We start from the raw sequence: 19,628 nt of genomic DNA on the forward strand, positions 1-19,628 counted from the left end.
AGGAGTGTTATCTTTTGGAAAAAAAATGCACTCGAATGTGCTGACTGTGCATGCCTGGGTGAAACTGTTTGTTCTCGTGGGGGCTCTGTCTATTTAATGTTTCAGGGCAAAAAAGGAAATGCTTTTGTCTGTTTGTTTGCATTAAAAAAAACTGGGTTGCAACTTGAGTTCCAACTTACGGGTGAATTGGTTTTTTCACGCACAGGATCTGAACTTGGTGCATAATGCTGCACATGTTGTGCACGCTCCACCTATTCCCAAAGCCCCTGGCTTATGGCTCTTGGGACCATAGCTGTGTGCATCTCACGATTCCGTGCAAGAGCTGGAAAGCCACAGGGGCTTATCACTGGAACTCAACCCACCACAGCTTCACTGTGTTGGGAAATCCCTTGAGATTTAAGGGTGGAGCTTGGGGAGGGGGGGTGAGGGTGATGGGGTATAATGCCGTGGAGCCCATCTTCCCAAGCAGCCATTTTCTCCAAGGAAATTAATATTTGTAGTTTGGAGATCAATTGTAATTCCGGGAGACCTCCCAGGCACACCTGGAGGCTGGCAGCCATAATAAGCATTCTCCCTCCGGGCCCCTACCTGGTGGAATGAGCTCCTGGAGTACAGCTGGGCCCTGCCGGAGCTGGCACAGTTCTGCAGAGCCTGCAAGATGGAGCTCTTCTGCCAGGGTTTTGGTTGAAGCCAAAGTTCCCACCTACCTAACTATTTATGGCCTCCCCTATCCATCTACATATTATTCAGGCAAGAATAATAAGTCTTGCCTTTTGCCAGGAATTTCAATGGAGGCGCAGGTCATGAAAGTAGCCCACCTAGCGTTTTTCCACTGTTGCCAGGGGAGGCTACTAGCGCCCTATCTGGCCTCAGAACATCTAGCCGCGGTGATCCTCGTGACGGTCACCTCCAGGGCTGACTTCTGTAACTTGCTCTACATGGGCCTTTCCTTGTCCTTGACCTGGAAATTACAGCTGGTACAAAATACAGCTGGAAGGGGCCTTGAGAGAACAACTTGGATGGCCCTTAGCCAGTGCTGAGGTAGTTGCATTGGTTGCTAGTCACGGCCCGAATCAAGTTCAAGGTTTTGGTTTTAACCTTAAGGGCCTGGCCGGTCTGGGACCCACATATCTACCGGACTGCCTATCGCCTTATGCTCCCCCCCAGGGCCTTGTGGTGGTTCCTGGCCCAAGGGAAGTACGCCTGGCCTTGACCGGGACACCAGACTCTGACCTGGTGGAATGAGCTCCCAGAGAGCTGAGGGCCCTGCAGGAACTTTCTAGGTTCTCCAGGGCCTGCAAGACAGGGCTCTTCCACCAGGTCTTTGGTTGAGGCCAGAGCAAGGAAGATCTAGGGACTCCACCACGTTTAGCTACATCCACACTGCATGGGAACACCAATCCACCTTCTGCACAATTTGGGGAGAGTTGCATTACTGCTGGATTATCCAACCTTTATAGTGGCTTTGATTTAAGAAATACAGCTTGTTCTTCCTGTCTTGTCACTCCAAGCTGAGTCGCCCAATTATCCTGCATACCCACTTTTTTAGTGGGAAGTTTCCAATGAGATAAAGTTGTAATAAAAAGCTGTTTTACTTCCTGGCTTCCTTGCACCCTTGAACACACTGCTGTAGTGTCCAGGTTGCTGCTCCTGTGGCACAGTGTTTAGATCTGCTGCAGCTGGCAGCTCAAATGCCTCTCTTTCTGTCTGCCTGCCCACCAAGGAACTATCACCCTGTGATGCCTTGCCATCTTCAGCTGTTCTAGAAGGCATGTATAAAAAATATCCTATGATTAACGTATCTGCCCAAGTTCTGCTGAAGATATAGAGACCTTGATCATGTCATTATGGATGGCAAATCATATACAAACATCCAAGAATTTCTCCTAATCTCTACAACTTTGCCCCTTACGGGAAGGTATAGGGAGAGTTTACTGAAAATTATTCTTTCAGATAGGAATTCAGAGACCAACTTTCAAAGTGGTTAGATTTGGATGGCTTGCATCCAGGATTAGGGGAGCATGAACAATATTGAATTCTAAGTTTGCCATTATTAGTTTTGTACGTGTGCATCCTGTGTTGCTGTATTTCCATTTGTAACTGTTAATTTTTAAAATTTTTACCATATGTGTTTTATACTTATATATTGCTGGCCCTGGACAGTAATGAAACGAGACGTATGAACCCCTTTGGAATTCTGACGGAGGGTGGCGGGGGCTTTCACAAAAGGCTGCTGCAGGAGAGGAAGCCGACCGCAAAACATCAGGGAACACGGTTATGCATAACCAACAGTAACTCCTCAACATTTCATGCAGAAGCTCTGCTTGACAGGATGCCTTTTCAAATGAATATATTAATTCAAAGTTTTTGGTGGTTTTTTTTTTTTTTTTTGCTTACACACAGCAGACTTCCAGTCCTGCAGTGAGGATTTTTGCTGTGGTGGCAGCTCCTGCCAAAGCAATCCCCACCCCCCAATTTGCACAGCCAATCAGCTGTCCGGTGGCTAGTCAGAAACCCTGATGGGCAAACATCCTCACTTTCTAGAAACATTGGTTGGGCACCAGAATGATTCTCCAAGGGAGACCTTTGGCATCCTTCCAGTTCCTAGAAGCGTTGAAGGTTCCTGAAGGGTGTGTTTTTGTTAGGCCAAACTAAAGGTGTTGGCAGCACCCTGGCACCCACGGGCACCCCCTGGGGGACTCCTATCACATTGCAGCATGACCAGGAAACACAATGCAGGTTGGGGATGTGGACGGACTACCAGGCTGCAGTTACTCTGCTCAGTGATTGAGTGTGTGTGTTTAGTGGATGGACCCATCATTCCCACAGCAGCAGACCAGGAAAAACTTGCTGGGGCCACCATCCAGCGGCAGTCCACCTAGAGCAGCTTTTTTCAACTTTTTTACCATTGAGAAACCCCTGAAACATTCTTCAGCCTTCGAGAAACCCCAGAAGTGGCCCAATTGTGCACAATGTGGTTGGGAAGCACAGCTGTGTACGTCCACCCAGGGCCCCTCCCCACCTCTTCCAGGACCATCATTGGGAGGGCCATCATTGGCCATCATTGGCCATTTTGGGAGGGAGGGATCGACATGACCCCATATGGTTGTATAACCTAATACATGTTTAACAAAATTAAAAAATGTATAACAATGAATTAACTCTTGGCTATTTGGGAGATCCTTCCAGGGCTGTCAAGAAACCCCAGGGTTTCACGAAACCCTGATTGAGATAGCCTGCCCTTGACACTGGGGCAGGTGGTCTACTTTGCCTGACTAGCTTTTGCTTGAGTTTTGCCAGCACTTGGCCCTGTGAACTATGACAGGGGTAGTCAACCTGTGGTCCTCCAGATGTCTATAGACTACAATTCCCATGAGCCCCTGCCAGCATTTGCTGGCAGGGGCTCATGGAAATTGTAGTCCATGGACATCTGGAGGACCACAGGTTGACTACCCCTGAGCTATGACATGCCTCCTGCTCTGTACTCATCCACATTGCAAGGGAAGCTCAGTAGCCACAGGCAAGGGGTTGCTTGAGGCCATTGCGTCTGCCATGACCGGTCTTCTCATCCAGTGGAGTGCTGTCAGAATAGCACCGAGGAGGCAGGAGGCTATCAGGTTCGCCCATGAAAGCAGACCCTGACATTCGCAGATCAGGAGGGGATGGGAGCCAACGGCGAGGGCCTGGAGTCAACGTGTGCTGCAATGAGGCTTGTGTCTTTTATTCCCAGATTTGATTACCAGGAGCTCCTGCACAACTCTACTTTCTGCATCATTCCCCGAGGGAGACGTTTGGGATCCTTCCGGTTCCTGGAAGCCTTGCAGGTATCTGAAGGGTGTGTTTTTGCTAGGCCAAACAAGAGGTGCTGTTTGGTAATCAGTCATTAGTCCCTAAGTGGGGGGAGGAGATCTAGATCAGGGGTAGTCAACCTGTGGTCCTCCAGATGTCCATGCACTACAATTCCCATGAGCCCCTGCCAGCAGGGGCTGGCAGGGGCTCATGGGAATTGTAGTCCATGAACATCTGGAGGACTACAGGTTGACTACCCCTGATCTAGACAGAGGCTGTTAAAAACCTGGGGGCGGTATAACCCTTTCTCTCCATGCTATTCTCCCAGTGTCATTGTCACCTTGGGTTCTGTTTGGTCCACAGGGAAAGACATAGACAGGAAGCTGCCCTTCTCTGAAAAAGACCCTTGGTCCTTCAAGGTCAGTCTTTTCTACTCTGACTGGCAGCTGCTCTCCGAGATTCAAGGTCATCTCCTACTTAAGCTTTTCAACTAGAGATGCTGGGGAATAAATCCAGGTCCCTCTGTATGCCAAAACAGGTGTTCTCCCACTGAGTCATGGGCCCTTGCTGGCTCCAAAAGGGGCTCCCCCCTTGTGGAAATTTTAAAAAATCCTATGTAAGATACCCAGTTGACATATCACCCAGAGCCATGTCTATTTTGTTTTATTTACTTCAATTATACCCTTTCTTTTCTCCACATGGACCATTCATGCACTGGAGGTTTCATGCTGGGCTGCAGGCTGGAGTTTTAGTCGTGGCAGGTTGCCCCACCTTTTCCTGCACCCACATGGGGGAGCATTTGGCCCGGTGCACCTCATCCGCCCCCAATTTGTTCTCCTGCACGGGAGCTGGGGCAGTGAAGTTCCCAGTGCGTAAACAGTCCTGGTGACCCAAATAGCTTAAATCATTCCCTTCTAGTCCATTTCAGCTGCATGACAACTAAGTAGATTCAGGTGACTGGCCATGGTGGGCTGAAGCGGCAGGAAACAGTTGGCATCTAAGGGCACCTTTCAGGCCTTTCATGTTGCACACAAAAGTTTATACCTTGAATAAAACTGAGTTGGTCTTAAAGGTGCCGTGGGTTTCAAACTTTGTTCTTTAAAGTGGGTAAGTCTGAGAGTTCTTCTAAAGTTAGTGGGGTCTGAACTTGCTGAGGCTGAGAGTAAACAAGACCTTGGGGGCATAGCGGACAGCTCAAAGGAAGTGTCAATCCAGTGTGCTGCAGTAGTGTCAAGTCAGAGTCCATGTCAGGGATTATGCAGAAAGGGATTGAGAATAAAACGGCTGATATTGTAATACCCCTGCATAGATCTATGGTGCAGCCTCATTTGGAGTTCTGTGTACAGTTCTGGTCCCCATATCTTCAAAAGGCCATTGTGGAGCTAGGAAAAGTACTGAGAGGGGCAGCCAAGATGATTAGGGGGCTGAAGCACCTTCCCAATGAGGAGAGGCTGAAGAGCCCGTGGCTTTTCAGTTTAGAACAGAGACGATGACTAAGGGAGGACACGATGAGAGGCTTAAGCACAGGATGGAGAGAACTGGCAAAGAGAAGGTTTCTCTCCTTCACCCAAAATACTGGAACTCCACGAAATCCAGTGAAATTGATGGGCAGTAGATTCAGGACAGACAAAAGGAAATTCTTCTTTACACAGAGAGTGATTAAAATGTGGCATTTGCTGCTAGAGGATGTAGTGATGGCCACAGGATGAGCCAGCTTTCGAGGGGGATGAGTTAGATTCATGGAGGATAGATGGCTGCCTGCCGTGGGGAACCTCCATATTCAGAGGTAGTCAGCCTCTGAATTCCAGGCCAGGAGGCAACATCAGGGGGATGTCTTGGTCTCTGTGCCCTGTTGTTGGTGAAAGCAATTACAAGCTGCTTTGAGACTCCTGAGGGTAGAGTATAAAAATTCTATGGTTTCAAGCAAATTCTACCACAGGGTTCTGCCCCCGAACAGAGTGTCTCCCCCTCCATGTGTCCAACATGCCACCCTCACTTCCTGGTGACATTAGCACATTGAGGAGCTCTTGGAATGGTCCCCCCACCCCCAGCCGGCAGCCCAGAGGCAACCCTAGCTCGCATGCCTGACCAAAGCAGCCGTAAGAGCACCGGAAACTTCAGATAGGGTACAAATCATCTGCAGACGTTGTCGAGCCATGGCACAACCAAACATCCTCCTTTCCCCATCTGACCGGATCTCCAAACCCCAAGGCTGCCACCGCTGATGTGGTTCTCTTTCCTCTCGCTCCATCATCTCCCCTCCCCATCTGTCTCTCATTGATCCAGGCCGCCTGCATCCCTGTGCTGCTCAGCAACGGCTGGGAGCTGCCGTTCTCGGAGGTGATCGACTGGAGTAAATCGGCCATTGTAGGGGATGAGAGGCTCCTTTTGCAGGTAACAAAGCCCGTGCTGTGTGATGAGGGCAGGCCAGAGCCCAGGCGTCTGGTACAAGATGGCATTGCATGGCCAGTCCTCCGTGGGGAGCTGGCCTATTCATGGAGAGAACTGTAGCGTTACTATACGGCCGGCATCACCATGATCTCATCACAGCCCTGGGATGAAGCGTTGCTTTGATAGCAGGTTGCATCTGAAAAGGCAGCAGGGGAGCCTTGCGCAGGCAAGCATGCCCAGTTCACAGGAGCAGTTATTTTAGTCCAACTAGCCCATGATGTGATTTAACTTCTCTTGTGGTCCAGTTTGCAAGCTAGGAACTTGCTTAAGAAAAGATAGTTCTATTACATGACTTTTCCCCCCTAAAGAAGCTGCAGTAACTCTGTATCGTATGGCATGTGGCAGAGTAGCCAGGAGAGCCGAGGATTGTCAGGCAAGGGATGTTCAGAGGTGGTTTGCCATTGCCTGCCTCTGTGTCATGACTCTTAATGTTCCAAATACTATCCAGGATTGGCTCTCCTTAGCTTCCAAGATCTGACAAGAATGGGCTTCCTTTTCTTCCGCACATGTGGAGTAATGCACTTTCCGTGTGCTTTTGCAGCTGGCTTTTCTTGTGCAAAACAGGAAAATCTACTCCTAAAGTGCATCATCCAATATGTGTGGAATGGAAGTAACACTACAACTCAAATCCCATGTCATGATTTTCCAGTTTCATTATTCCTACTAGAGTAGCCCAGGATCTGATACAGAGCAGAAAAAGGAGATCTGGTGATTAATGTAATTGTGACAGTGAGAATCATTATGTCTAAAAAACTGGAAATCCAGAAATCTCATAGACATCAATTGATGAAAGGTTAAGAATATTTGTACTTTAGAGCAGGGGTAGTCAAGCTGTGGTCCTCCAGATGTTCATGGACTACAATTCCCAAATGCTGGCAGGGACTCATGGGAATTGTAGTCCATGGGACCACAGGTTGACTACCCCTGATTTAGAGAGAAGGGAAAATAAATGTTCTTGTTTTTTGGAGGGGGGTTGCAAAATACTAGAACCAGGGGACATAATATAAGTGATGAGGCAGGTTTTATATTAGCCTTGGAATAATTTAGTGCAGTGTTAAAGCCTTTTGATATCTGCAGTTTGATATTGTCAATATTAAGACGTGGGCCATTGTACTTGAAAATGGAATTCGCTGTGCAGTTCACACATTTAGAATGAGTTGCTCTTTTTTGTGCAGTAGAGATAGCAATTGTCATCAGTGGTTTCAATGCACCCTGTTGACTGCTAACGGTTTAAAATAGAGATTCTAATCCTCTACGTACACGTGATGCCAATATCTGTAAGTTCATTCATTAAGAGTGCAGTCCTAAACAGAGTTACGTGACGTCCTTGTAAGCTTGCTCATCACAGTGGCTTTATGGATTTGGAAATATCTCTGTTTAGTATCGTACTGTAAATTTATTTCCAAAACAGAACCCAAACTCCACAATCCAGTATCATCCAATCTCCTATTCATGGATCAGTTTCTGTGATCAAAGCTTCAACAAACCCCAAAGTTCCATGTAAGTTATAGAATGTTTCAATGTAAACCGCCCAGAGCTGCAAAGAAAGTGGCGGTATAGATAAATAAATAAACAAATAAACAAATGGCTTCAGAGAGGGGATAAAGATAACTTAAATTTCTTTTCATCTTTCTGTAAGCGCCTCATAGACAATAAAAAAACAGTTATATCCCACTTTTCCTTGTAGTTCAAAGCGGCTTACAATAATAGTTGTAACATTTCCAGTTAAAATAAAAAACCAAAACAATGGAAAAAAAAGATAACTTACATTTCTTGATGTCTTCTGTCTTCAAGAGATCAAATCAGAAAATGCTAACTTATTCACCCCCTCCACTTAGGCCTATTCTGCACACAATAGATAATACATTTTCAATGCACTTTTGAAGTGTTCCACACAGGAAAATCCAGCTGCCAAAGCACACTGAAAGTGCATTATTCTATGTGTGCGGAATGGGCCTTAGTTTCAGGTGCTTGAATCAGGGATGGTTTCAGTGTTGGTTCTGTTACTTCTATATTTATTTAATTCAATTACACCCCACCTTTCTCTTCAGTGGGGGACCCAAAGCAGGTGGCCTGGTTTTCCTTTCATTCATTTTATCCTCACAACAGCCCTGCAAGGTAGGTTAGGCCAAGAGTGTGTGACTGGCCAAAGGTCACCTAGCAATCTTCCATGGCAGAGTGGAGAACTTGAACCTCTGTCTCCCAGATCCTTGTCCAACAGCCTAACTTCGACACCGTGCAGGATCTTATATCAAAAACAGCATAAGATTTTCCAGTTAACAAATAGTTATTGACAGAGGTTGCCCCTTGAATTCTTTATCTCTTTGTTTCTGCCAGTGTTTGCAAAGGGACAGGCTTCACTGGCCTCTCTCTGCCTTATCAGCTCCTGGCTAATGGCCAGTAACTATCCAAGCTCCTAGTGCTATCTGCTCAATTTTAAACAGGCTGGTCTTCAGCCTCCAGAGTTCACGTTGTCAGCTACCTCTTCTTTCTTCATTTTATCCTTTAGCTGCCAATTGGTGGAGCAGGTTGTCCTCCCAGCCATTACGCTGCTGTAGGTGCCGCTGGATTTTTTGCCTTGTTTATGTTTCCACTCTTGACGACTTGTAACAGCTACCTACATACTAACATGGCATTGGACTCCTTTGTACTCAAATTGAACTCACAGGAATTCAACGGCACTTAGCCTGTGTGAATATTCCCAGGCAACGCTATAGACCAGGGGTGGCCAAACTGTGGCTCTACAGATGTCCATGGACTGCAATTCCCATAAGCCCCTGCCAGCACCATGTTAACTGTAGTGTCTTTCATAGACATCTGGAGAGCTACTGTTTGGCCACCCCTGCTGTAGATCAATCACATTGCTCTGGCCAACAGCTTGAGCAAATATATTGTGCAAAAGAAGCATTTCCCTAAAATATGGCAGCTCCCAGTTGCTCAGACGTTCAGCATAAGGATCATACGAATTCAGCTTTTACTCATTGTCTTCACAATTTGGTCAATTGTCGTTTGTTGGGTGGGAGCTGCCCTTCGCTCTAGGCTTGAATTGTCTAGTTAGTTTCTATTAGTCATAAGGCTCTCTTCTCTTCCTCACTTTTCTAGATCCCGTCTACTGTCCGATGCCTCCCCAACGACAAGATCTTGGCCTTCCAGCAACAAACACAGTTCTTATGGGAAGCGTATTTCTCATCTGTGGAGAAGATTGTGCAAACCACGCTTGAGGTAAACCACGAAAAGTTCTGGGAATGCGCTCCTGCCAGAAAGGCCCGGTCTTTGTCTAAAACAAAATGTTGAGTTTCTGCTTGTTCCCAGCAGGGACTGGGGAAGATTCTCTCCTGGTATTGTTGCTGGCCAAACAAAGACATTAAGGGGTGGCAGGCTAGCCACAAGGCACAGAGTATGGTCAGTAAGGAAGACTAGTTCCTTGCTACTGGGGCAAAGGAGATTTATTTACTTGAAGATTCTGTGTGACCTTGAAGTGTCAGACTAGGCCTGGAGAAATCTGCATACAAATACCCACTCAGCCTTGAAGTTCATTGCACGTTGTAAGGATAAAAAAAACAGAGGACGGGAGAACCAGGGATATCTCCCAGAGCTCCACTGATAGAAACGTGATGGATGAATTAACTGATTAAAATACTCATATCCTGCCGTCCTGCCGATAAGGGGACTCCACGACTAACAAGAGGCAGATTTGGGCACAGTGCATCTAGGTCCCAGTCCTGCGGCCCACTCCCCATGCTTTCAGCTGGGACCACTGATGCTGGCCAGCTGCACCCAGCCTGATCAGATAAAGCCAACCACAGCCACCAGTGTGTGGCCCTGACTGCCTAAGATTTTGTAAAGTACTGTTGTATTTACTTATATTTCCAACAATGTGGGCACCAAGGCAGTATGCTAAGTTGCGCAGAGGCAGTTTAAAAGAAAAGAATTCCAATTTATTTTAAGACAAAGGAGTGGATCTGTCAACAAGTCCTCACCCCAGGCGCCAGATGGTCCTGCTGCTGCTGCTGCCAGTCTCTGTCGGGTGGATTGCGTCTGTCTCCGTGACCAAAAGGTCAAAACTACCCCCTGCAACTAGGATTGCCAGGTCTGGATTGGGAAATTTAAAAAAAAAAAGGGGGGGGGGAATAGAACTGGAACCATAAAAACTCAACTGATAACAGTTAGGACCTTCAAAGGTTGAATGTCTGTCTTCTTGCTAAAATTATGCACAATTTTTAAAATTAAAATTAAAAACATATATCCAGCCCATAGGCTATTGCAAACCAGTATGCTATGTACTATGCAAACCAATAGACCAATGCGTTTTGGCTCTTATAGAGCTTTCTTCAAAGGTCTGGTTTTAACACACCCCAGTTCTTAACATATAGAAAATATGTACAGCAACCAATAAAAGCTCCAAAGTAAGAGCTGTAAAGCATCGGAGTCACTTGATGAAAGAAGATGTCTAGTTATCAGTCATTGGCTGTCTTCCAAATTTTCAATGGTGTGTTTCCTTATTAGTGCATGTATTGCAATGAGGCTGAGGAGGACGGCATTTAGGGAACAGGGACTTCAGTGGGGCATAATCCCACCGAGTTCAACTTTCCAAAGTGGCCATGTTCTGACATCACCTGGAAGTGATGCTGGTGACAGGGAGGTGGTGGGATGATGCTTTGGTTTTGGGGCAAAACTTTGTGGTTAGAAGCTGAATCTACCATAGAATGTTTGCCCTAAAGCCAGAGCGTCGCCTCACAATGTTGCTAATGTGATGACGTCACATCAGAATGTTGTGTTAATTTGTGGAGCTCCCCCCCCCTCCCGAAATGAGCACCCCTCCATCCCCCACTGGCAGCTAAGAAAAACTCCTTGGAGAGATAGTACAGGAATCTTCCAAATAAATAAACATTCATTAGGGAAAAACACTTTTTGTCCAGACCACGTTTCTACAAGAAACCTCATTGGTTTTTCTTGAGTGCTGGAAGACTAACAGGGATTGGGAGATTAGGGTTGGGGGGAATTACATTGAATTGCCAAAATGGCTGTTCTGCTGTGCCAGATCGGTTAATGTTCTTGGAAACAGTGGAACATGCATAGAGGAAGCTGTTAACAATTGGGTTGCCAGACTCCCAGGGTAAAAAGCCTATGTTATTCCTCTCTAGGAATTGCTGAAAACTCCTTAGTTATGCCACAGAGATTCCTGAGAGAGGTATGAAGTCAGCAATTCCTAGAGAGGTGTGATATCACATCAGGAAGGGGCCCTCATGACTGTCCCATCAATCAAAAAAGCTTGTGGGGCGAGTAAATAAGAGAGGGCCTTTTCAGAGGCAGCCCCGCAATGCTACAGAGTCCACCCTCCAAAGCATCCATTTCCCCCTGAGGAACTGATCTCTGTAGTGTAGAGATGAGTTGTAATTCTCAGGGATCCCCAGGACCCACCTGGAGGCTGGCATCCCTGTCTGGGGAAGAAGTCAGGATATAAATCAAGTGAATAAATAAACAGTTCAGTATGCAGCATTTCACGATGGTCAATTGGCTAGACAGGCCAATAGGCGTCCCATTTGACTGTCTCTGCCCTGAGTGTCAAGGGGGAAGGTCAGAGGGCCAAGGACCTGCTTGTCTACTGCCCTTACACAATCTAAATCAATATGTCATTCCCAATATTTCAGGGAGGGGGGTTGGCTGCTTTGAGGAATGGCCTGGGAGAGGAAGGAAATGGACTGCTTGAGAAGTGCCACTCTCTTCCCACTAGAGGATTTCAAACAGATCAGTTTCAATGCCGAAAAACCACTTTCCGAATGAAGGAGATGACCCATCTGGTCTGCCTGGCTGTCTTCTACGGGTCCCCTGGGAAGCTCATAAGTGAGCCGTGGTTTATTTACTTACAGCATTTATATCTCGCCTTTCTTCCCAACGATGACCAAAGCAGGTTCCAGCGTCAGTCTCCTCTCCTCCATTGTATCCTCATAACAAACTTATGGGGTAGGTAAGGCTGGGAGTATATGATTGGCCCAAGGTCACCCAGTGAGTTTGGGACCCCTCCTCACCACCACTCTGTGACCTACCTGGAAATATTTACACTTCTTTGACACCAAATAGGACCCTTCCTCCATTAATTGGTTTTGTGGTTTTTTAAGAACCATCGGAGCTACAGACCCTCACCTTTCCCTTAAATTTAAAAGAATAAGAAAAATGTCTCTCTCCAAGGGCCATGGATGCAGGCTAGCTTAGAAGAGATGCATGGTTATTGTATCGTCTAGTGTCTGTAGCAAACCCAGAAACGGTTCCCGGAAATGAAAAGTCGGGTGACCTGCAGCAGCTTCCAGTGGCATTCTTGTGTCCTCCTCCAAAGGTAGCTGAATGCAGCCCTGGAAGGTCTCCATCATGCGGTCCTTGAAAGCATAAGCAGAGCCAAGTTGGACTGAGCCAAAAGTGTGTCTAGTCTGCAATCCTGTTCCTGTGAGCCAGCTTGGCGTGGTGGTCAAGAGCAGCGGCCTCTAATCTGGAGAACGGTGTTTGATTCCCCACTCGTCTTCCACATGCAGCCAGCTGGGTGACCTTGGGCCAGTGACAGGTCTCTTAGAGCTCTCTCAGCCCCACTTACCTCACAGGGTGTCTGTTGTGGGGAGAGGAAGCCGCTTTGAGACTCCATCAGGTAGTAAAAAGTGGGGTACAAAAAAGCAACTCTTCTGCTTTCAACAGAGATCAGCCAGATGCTTCTGGGAAGCCTTCAGGCTAGGCAGGAAAGCAAAAGCCCTCCTGTGCTTCCAATTCCACATCCAGTGCAGGGGCATACTGCCTCTGAACATGGAGGTTCCATTTATGACCCAGAATGCAGGTGTTAATCTGACACCTGTAGCAATGTAACTGTGACCCTGTCAGCCTCTAACCTGACTGGTTGACAAGATCGGAGTCCTAACTTCTTGACCATCTTGCCAGGTCCAGGCTAGGACAAACCTGGAGATTTTAGGGTTGGAGCCTGGAGAGGGCGGGGTTTCGGGAGGACATGAACCTTAACAGGGTACAATGCCATAGAGTCCCCCTTCCACAGTGGTTCTCCTGGGGAAGTGATCTCTGTTGCCTGGAGATCAGTTGTAATCTCAGAAGATCTCCAGCCACCAATTGGAGGCTGGCACCTCACTTATGATCAGAAAAACTGCTTCCTCCCACCCCATTCAATTTTTTTGTAACATCCAGCCTGAGTAAGAACTCTGATAAGCTTGAAAGCTTGCACACGTGGCTGGCCCTAAGAAAAGGTGTTGCATGGACTCTGTTTCATATTCTGGATTTTGTGTGTGCCGACACAGCACTTTTGATTTGGCATCCTCAGCAGCCTCTCCCACACTTCATTTTGCTAAATTTGGCCCCCTGTGGACATTTGGGAGAGGCGTGGGTCTGTATCTTGTAGAACTGTGGCACAGTAGGAACGGGGAAAAAAGGTCAGGGAACATGCTGGCTGGTTTCCAAGCGTTTGTTGCAGTAGAATGGGAGAAGTCAGGAGGGCCCCCAGGAACACCTGATGCTTACAGCTGTTTATCCAAACCTGAACACCTGAGCCTTCAAAGAGTCCCTGCAGTAGCTAATTACAGGGGCACAGGCAGAGATCCTCCCTCCCCAGGGAACGGCTTGGCTTGCAAACCCTCAGAGAATTGGAGCCCTGCTGCAAACTACATTCCCCACCCACCCAGGAAGATCTCTGCCTGCTGAAGGCTTTCAAAAGCTCCCCTGCCAGTAGGCCGCAAAAGCCAGAGGGCACAGAAATCAGACTCATGACAAAGGTGATGATGCAGAAGAAGAAGCAGGTGGCTGTGGAGCCTCCCCCCCCCCCCCAACCTGTCTGTCTTCTGGGCAGTACGCATTCCCTTTTCCTCCCCTTACCAAGGCCTAGGAAATATAAACTTAGAGATAGATTTGATCCTTTCTCAGTTGCCAAGGGGCTTAAAGAGGACACACTCGCTTCCTTTCTCTCATTTTATCTCAACAACAGCGCTGTGAAGTAGGCTAGACCACACAAGAGTTAAGTGCCCCATAGTCACCCAGTGAGTTTTGATAGCGGAGTTCAGACTTGGCCACCCCAGAACCAGTGAGCACCAAGTCAATGAAACAGCGGAGCAGCCTCTTTCAACTTCTTTACCATTGAGAAACCCCTGCAACATTCATCAGGCTTCGAGAAACCCCAGAAGGCGGGTGATTGTGCAGGATGTGGCTGGGAAGCATAGCTGTGTACATGGCCACTTGGGGCCCCTCTCCTTCTCACCCCCTCCAGGCACGTCACTGGCCATTTTGGGAGGGGGGATAGGTTGACATGACTTTATATGGTCATATCACCCGATAAATGTCTGACGAATTTTTGAAATATATTAAAAAACAATTACCTCCCACCCATTTGGGAAACCCAGGGCTGTAAGAAACCCCAGGGATTCAGGAAACCTGGTTGAGAAAGCCAGCAGTGGAGAACTCTGTGGTCGGAATCCCCCAGAATTCTGGTATTTCTTCTTTTCATGTTTTAAAAGCAGCTGTTGCGTGGGAGAGGGGAGACATCAGTCAGATCCAGGCCTTTACATCGGGCCTCTCCATTCCACGTTCCTAGTTTAAACTAATTAAGTCAGTCTACAAAAGGCTGAGTTTTAAAAAACAGGCAAATAATATTTATATATTTACTTGGTTGACCCCCTGCCTCTCGCCCCAAGGCAGCTTGCATCTTTCTCCTCGTTCTCTTCTCCTTCATGTTATCCTCCCAGCAACCATGTGAGCTAGGTTAGGCCAACAGGGTGTGACTTGCACCAGGGTCACCTGGCAAATTTCCATGGCAGAGTGGGGGATTTGAATTTGCATCTCCCAGATCCTGGTCTGACATGCAGAGGTGGTCAAACTGTGGCCCTCCAGATGTCCATGGACTACAATTCCCATGATTTCTCATGGGATATGTAGTCCATGGACATCTGGAGGGCTGCAGTTTGACTACCCCTGTGGGTGGCCATACTGTGGCTCTCCAGATGTCCATGCCGTGAGCCCCTGCCAGCATAGACCATGGACATCTGGAGGGCCACAGTTTGGCCACCCCTGCTCTGAGATGTTTGTCCCTTGAATCAATTAACAGTGTTTGGAGGGGGGAGTGCTAATACAGAAAAACAGCAGTGGGGAGGACAGAGTTCACCCCTCCTCCCTTTAGCCCTGATCCAGTTCTCCCCACCACACAGCCGCTTTCACACCAAACCCACGGGGCATCTGGATTATGGATCCCCAAATCTAATTTGGCCCCGTCGGTCTTCTTTGCTCAGGCGGCTGTGGTTGAGCCCAGATGCTTTCTGCCCCTCCTCTGCTGGGTGTGAAGAGCTTCAGGGGCTGATTGCTGGTATGTGATGACAACTTTCTTTCTCTCTGCTAGATCATTAAAGATCGGATATTTCATCAGGTGTCCCGCCCGAGGTTCTTCTGGAACACCTTGCCGGGCGGGCTGCTGGCACTGCCTGAATACTCCACCCTCCTTGGCGATTTTCCGTTCTACTACCTGCAGCAGGGTACAGGAATCCCTCCTTCCTCTCCTCTCCCCTCTCCCTCCCGCACAAATTCTGCTCCCTCTTTGCGGTTGGTGCACCCCGGACTAATGCCATCTCTCTCCGACGCAGGATCGAGCCCTTCCAGCCAGTTTACGGCTCTCATACGGGCAGTTTCACCGGTCGTTTCTCTCTCGCAGCCCATCCTCAAGCTCATTCAAGTGGTATCCAGATCTTCCTACTGTGCTCAGGTAAAGGAAGGTGGAAACTGGGTGCAAAAAGCAACACCTGGTGAAAATACCCCCCCTCCCTCCCTTCTGCAAATGGCTTTTCAGTGCATTACATTCGTTATTGGCTCAGGCGGCTGTGGTTGAGCCCAGATGCTTTCTCCCCCTCCTCGGCTGGGTGTGGAAAGCTTCAGGGGCTGATTGCTGGTATGCCCTCTGTTACCTCTCATCCGGGAGAGAGAGAGAGAGCCCAGGCATGTCAGGTTTCCGAAGCTAAGCAGGGTCAGCCGCAGTCAGTATTTGGATGGGAGACCTCCAAGGAACACTAGGGTGGAGGGAAGCAATGGCAAACCACCTCCAAACCTCCCTTGCCTGGCTGACGGATACTCGTAAGATCTCCTGGCTCCACTACACACACACACACACCATGTAATAAATGATAATAAATAGGCGGAGACAGAGACCTATTTTGCATGTTTCTGGGATGTTGCTAAAGAAGAAGAGCTGTGCTTTTGTACCCTGCTTTTCCCTATCCGAAGGAGTCTCAAAGCGGCTTTCAATCGCCTTCCCTTCCTCTCCCCACAACAGACACCCTGTGAGGGAGGTGGGGCTGCAGGAGCTCTGACAGAATGGTGACCGGCTGCATGGGGAGGAGGTGTGGGGAATCAGACCCTGGCTCAAGAGAAGGTAGCCTCAGGCATTGGTGGCCAACCACAGAACATATGTAATGACCCAACAATAGTTGTTTTGTTACTAGAAAGAGCCTCTGGCTCAGTTCAGAGACCTCACACAGAACCGAGATGTTGCCCAAACCTCCTTTGTTGCTTGCCATGGAGTGAAGGTGGGTCACTAACTGGCAGTTCAGCAGGAGAGTTTTGCAGAGAGGGATAAGTTCTTTGCCCTTGTGCAATGTCACTTCCGGGGCCAATCCCAAAGTGACGTCATTGTATCAGAGTAGCACTCTAGGAGTCACCCAAAGCTCTGAGGCTCCCCTGGGAGAGAGAGAGAGAGAGCCCTTGGGCTGCCAGCTGTCTGCCCCTACAGTCCACACGACCATGGCCACGTCTCCCACAGCTCCTCCTGTCTCTCTCTGTATTTCAGCACTATTGAGCAGTGCTCTCTGCACGCCCCTAAGTGAGCTCTTTCCCACCTCCCCGGTAGTCACCCATTCGAGTGCCTCGATGCAAGCCCTGAGTGGTCGGCAGCCTTGAGGCGGCATCTGGGTGGGCTAGAAGTCTCGGTACGGCCAGCAGGTGCTCCCTTCGCCCTCTGACTTCGGGGCAAGGGCTGTCAGCGATGCTGAGCTGCTGGAAGATCCCGCCAGGGAGCCACACCTGTCCCGGCCCACCCATGCTTTCAAAAGTGCAGCAAGAGGTTGGCCTAGGCATGCCAGCTGCATGGACGCTAAGAAGGCCGCTCTTGCACCGTGGATCCTAGCCGCCTTGTCTCGGAAGCTGGCCTCACTCATATCAGCCGTGCTTGCTCCCAAGTAAGCAGACTTAGCTCTGGAATAGCAACCAACAGGCAGTGCAGCAGACGTGGTTGAGAGAAGCTGATGCAGGCAGCCACCCTAGGAGCCCTTTTCCTGGCAGTAAGCGCCACTGAATAAAACGGGGCTAGCCTGCAAGAAGGCCTGTGGAGCTTTGCTTCCCCCTTGTTCCTGTTGTTTGCGCAGCCGCTCATGGGTTTATTGCAGGGACAACCCGGGATGGTGTAACCTGCACGAGGACCCTGATGTCAGGTGTGGGAGTAAAGAGGAAGCCCTCGGAAAAACGCAGAGAGTTGGGAAAACCCACACCACTGCCTTCCCAGCAGGCAGCGCAAATGCCAGTGCGGGGTGCCCCCTTGAATAGCGTGTTGCCAGGGAATATCAGGTTTGCGCCGGTTGAGAAATTTCCCTCTCCCCCCCCCCCCCCGGAGCCGTTCGAGGAGATCACAGCCCTGCCCTCTTCCGCCTCTGGCCGGTTACAGTGGTGGCAGGTTACAGTGGAGGAGCGATAGGGTTGTAAGTGTCCTGCATAGTGCAGGGGGTTGGACTAGATGACCCAGGAGATCCCTTCCAACTCTATTATTCTACGATTCTATGACCACCTCCCGTTTATCCTCACAACAGTCCTTTGAGGTAGGCTAGGCTGCAAGTGGTCACCCGGGAGTGGAATGGAGATACTAGTGGAGAAGGGAGCGTTGATACAGCTTGTGCTTTCCCCCCCATCCTTGTGATGCAGAAATGTGTGTTCTTTGTGGGGAAAAGGACACATCAAGTGAAAGCCATTACAAATTTTCCACCAAGAGACATTCTAGTCCTCCTGGTTTCTGTTTCTAGCTCCTGAGGATGGTATATCTGAAATGGGGAACTTAAACCCACAGAGAAAAAAGAAACATCATGTGCTTCTTCCCTTAGAAAAATTAAGTGTTTTTTAAAAATAAAGCAGCACGTAGCAGTCAGAAGATAAGACAAGTATGCTTGCCCTGATCTAGCAACAGCTGGTTGTGATGTCCTGGGCCTGCTTTTTGATAAGTAAGCCCCTTTCAGTCCGTACTTGGGTTGGAGACCACCGAGGAAGGCCATGAAATCCCCTTGCTGGGTCACCACAATCTGGCTGTGAGTTGACAGCACTTATGTACGTGCGCTCCTTTGGGTTCAGTGAAACTTATTTATTTATGTATTTATTTTTTGATTTATATACCACTGCTCTTCCTAAGGACCCGTAGCGGTTCAAAGCATAAAACGTTAAAAGACAATTGAAACCCCATAAAACCCCCAAATTACAATAAGACAAGCAAGCGGCCAGACATTCTGCAGGCAGCAGCTCCAGGAGCCCTAGGCTGGCGAACTCTACACTGGAAGCAAAGTTCCAGGCCTTCTTGCAAGCTAGCCCTGCTTTATTCAATGGTGCTTACTCCCAGGAAAGGGCTCCTAGGGCCAGACTTCATGCTGAAACTTAATCACAGCAAGTTGAACTGGATCAGGGCCTAGGCGCTCCTTGTTTGGGAGAAAGTCCCATTAAACTGAGTGATATTTCTTTCCAAGTAGTCACGTATTCTGCTCAGGGAGTTGTAGAGTGGCTTGATACCCTCTGTAACTGTGCAATCCTAAAAACACTTTCCCTGGGAGTGAACCCCACTGGCTAAGATGGGACCTACTTCTGAGTAGCATTCCTCCCCAACTCATTTCCCTTGTCATCGATTAACACCCTGGCAAAGGGCTTTTATGGTGGCCTAACACTGTTTAGGATTGCACTGGCGATTTTGAGCAGCCAAAGGCCAAGGAACGAGAACGGTTGCTGAAATGTCTTTAAAGGAAATGTAAAAGATTAGCCGTCCTCAGAGTCTCTGATCAAAAGCCTGTAATTCTGACGTCGACACTTTTAAAAATTTAAATCTCCTCGCTGCATTAATTGTAGCCAATTAAAGTACAAAAGTATAATTTCAGAACAACCACAGATGAGGGGGTTGAGCCCCTGGCGACTCTGAAGCCACCTTGATTAAAACCGAGGCTAGAGGGCAGATGGCTTATTTGAACTTGCAGCTGGGAAGGAGGGCTTGGCTTGGCGAGACGGGTACATGCCAGAGGCGTACCCACCCTCCTTTCGACTCAAATACACCCTCGCAAACACGTACAACCCCTTCGGTGGCATGGAACATTGCCAGCTGCCCCTTCCCAGCTCTTTGATCGGCTGCA

The 19,628-nt window shown here is 48.5% G+C and overlaps 1 protein-coding gene across 1 annotated transcript in view; it reads left to right on the forward strand.

Annotated features, from left to right (window-relative positions):
- Positions 1 to 19,628, forward strand: part of EXTL1 (exostosin like glycosyltransferase 1) — a 71,369-nt gene that overhangs the window by 45,740 nt on the left and 6,001 nt on the right. The window contains exons 2-6 of the mRNA XM_077337664.1: positions 3,731 to 3,824; positions 6,076 to 6,183; positions 9,343 to 9,462; positions 15,611 to 15,743; positions 15,852 to 15,970. Coding sequence (XP_077193779.1) covers positions 3,731 to 3,824; positions 6,076 to 6,183; positions 9,343 to 9,462; positions 15,611 to 15,743; positions 15,852 to 15,970 — 574 coding nt within the window. The remainder of the gene's footprint in view (positions 1 to 3,730; positions 3,825 to 6,075; positions 6,184 to 9,342; positions 9,463 to 15,610; positions 15,744 to 15,851; positions 15,971 to 19,628) is intronic.

Source organism: Paroedura picta, chromosome 5 (assembly GCF_049243985.1).
Source record: "Paroedura picta isolate Pp20150507F chromosome 5, Ppicta_v3.0, whole genome shotgun sequence".
NCBI lineage: Eukaryota > Metazoa > Chordata > Lepidosauria > Squamata > Gekkonidae > Paroedura > Paroedura picta.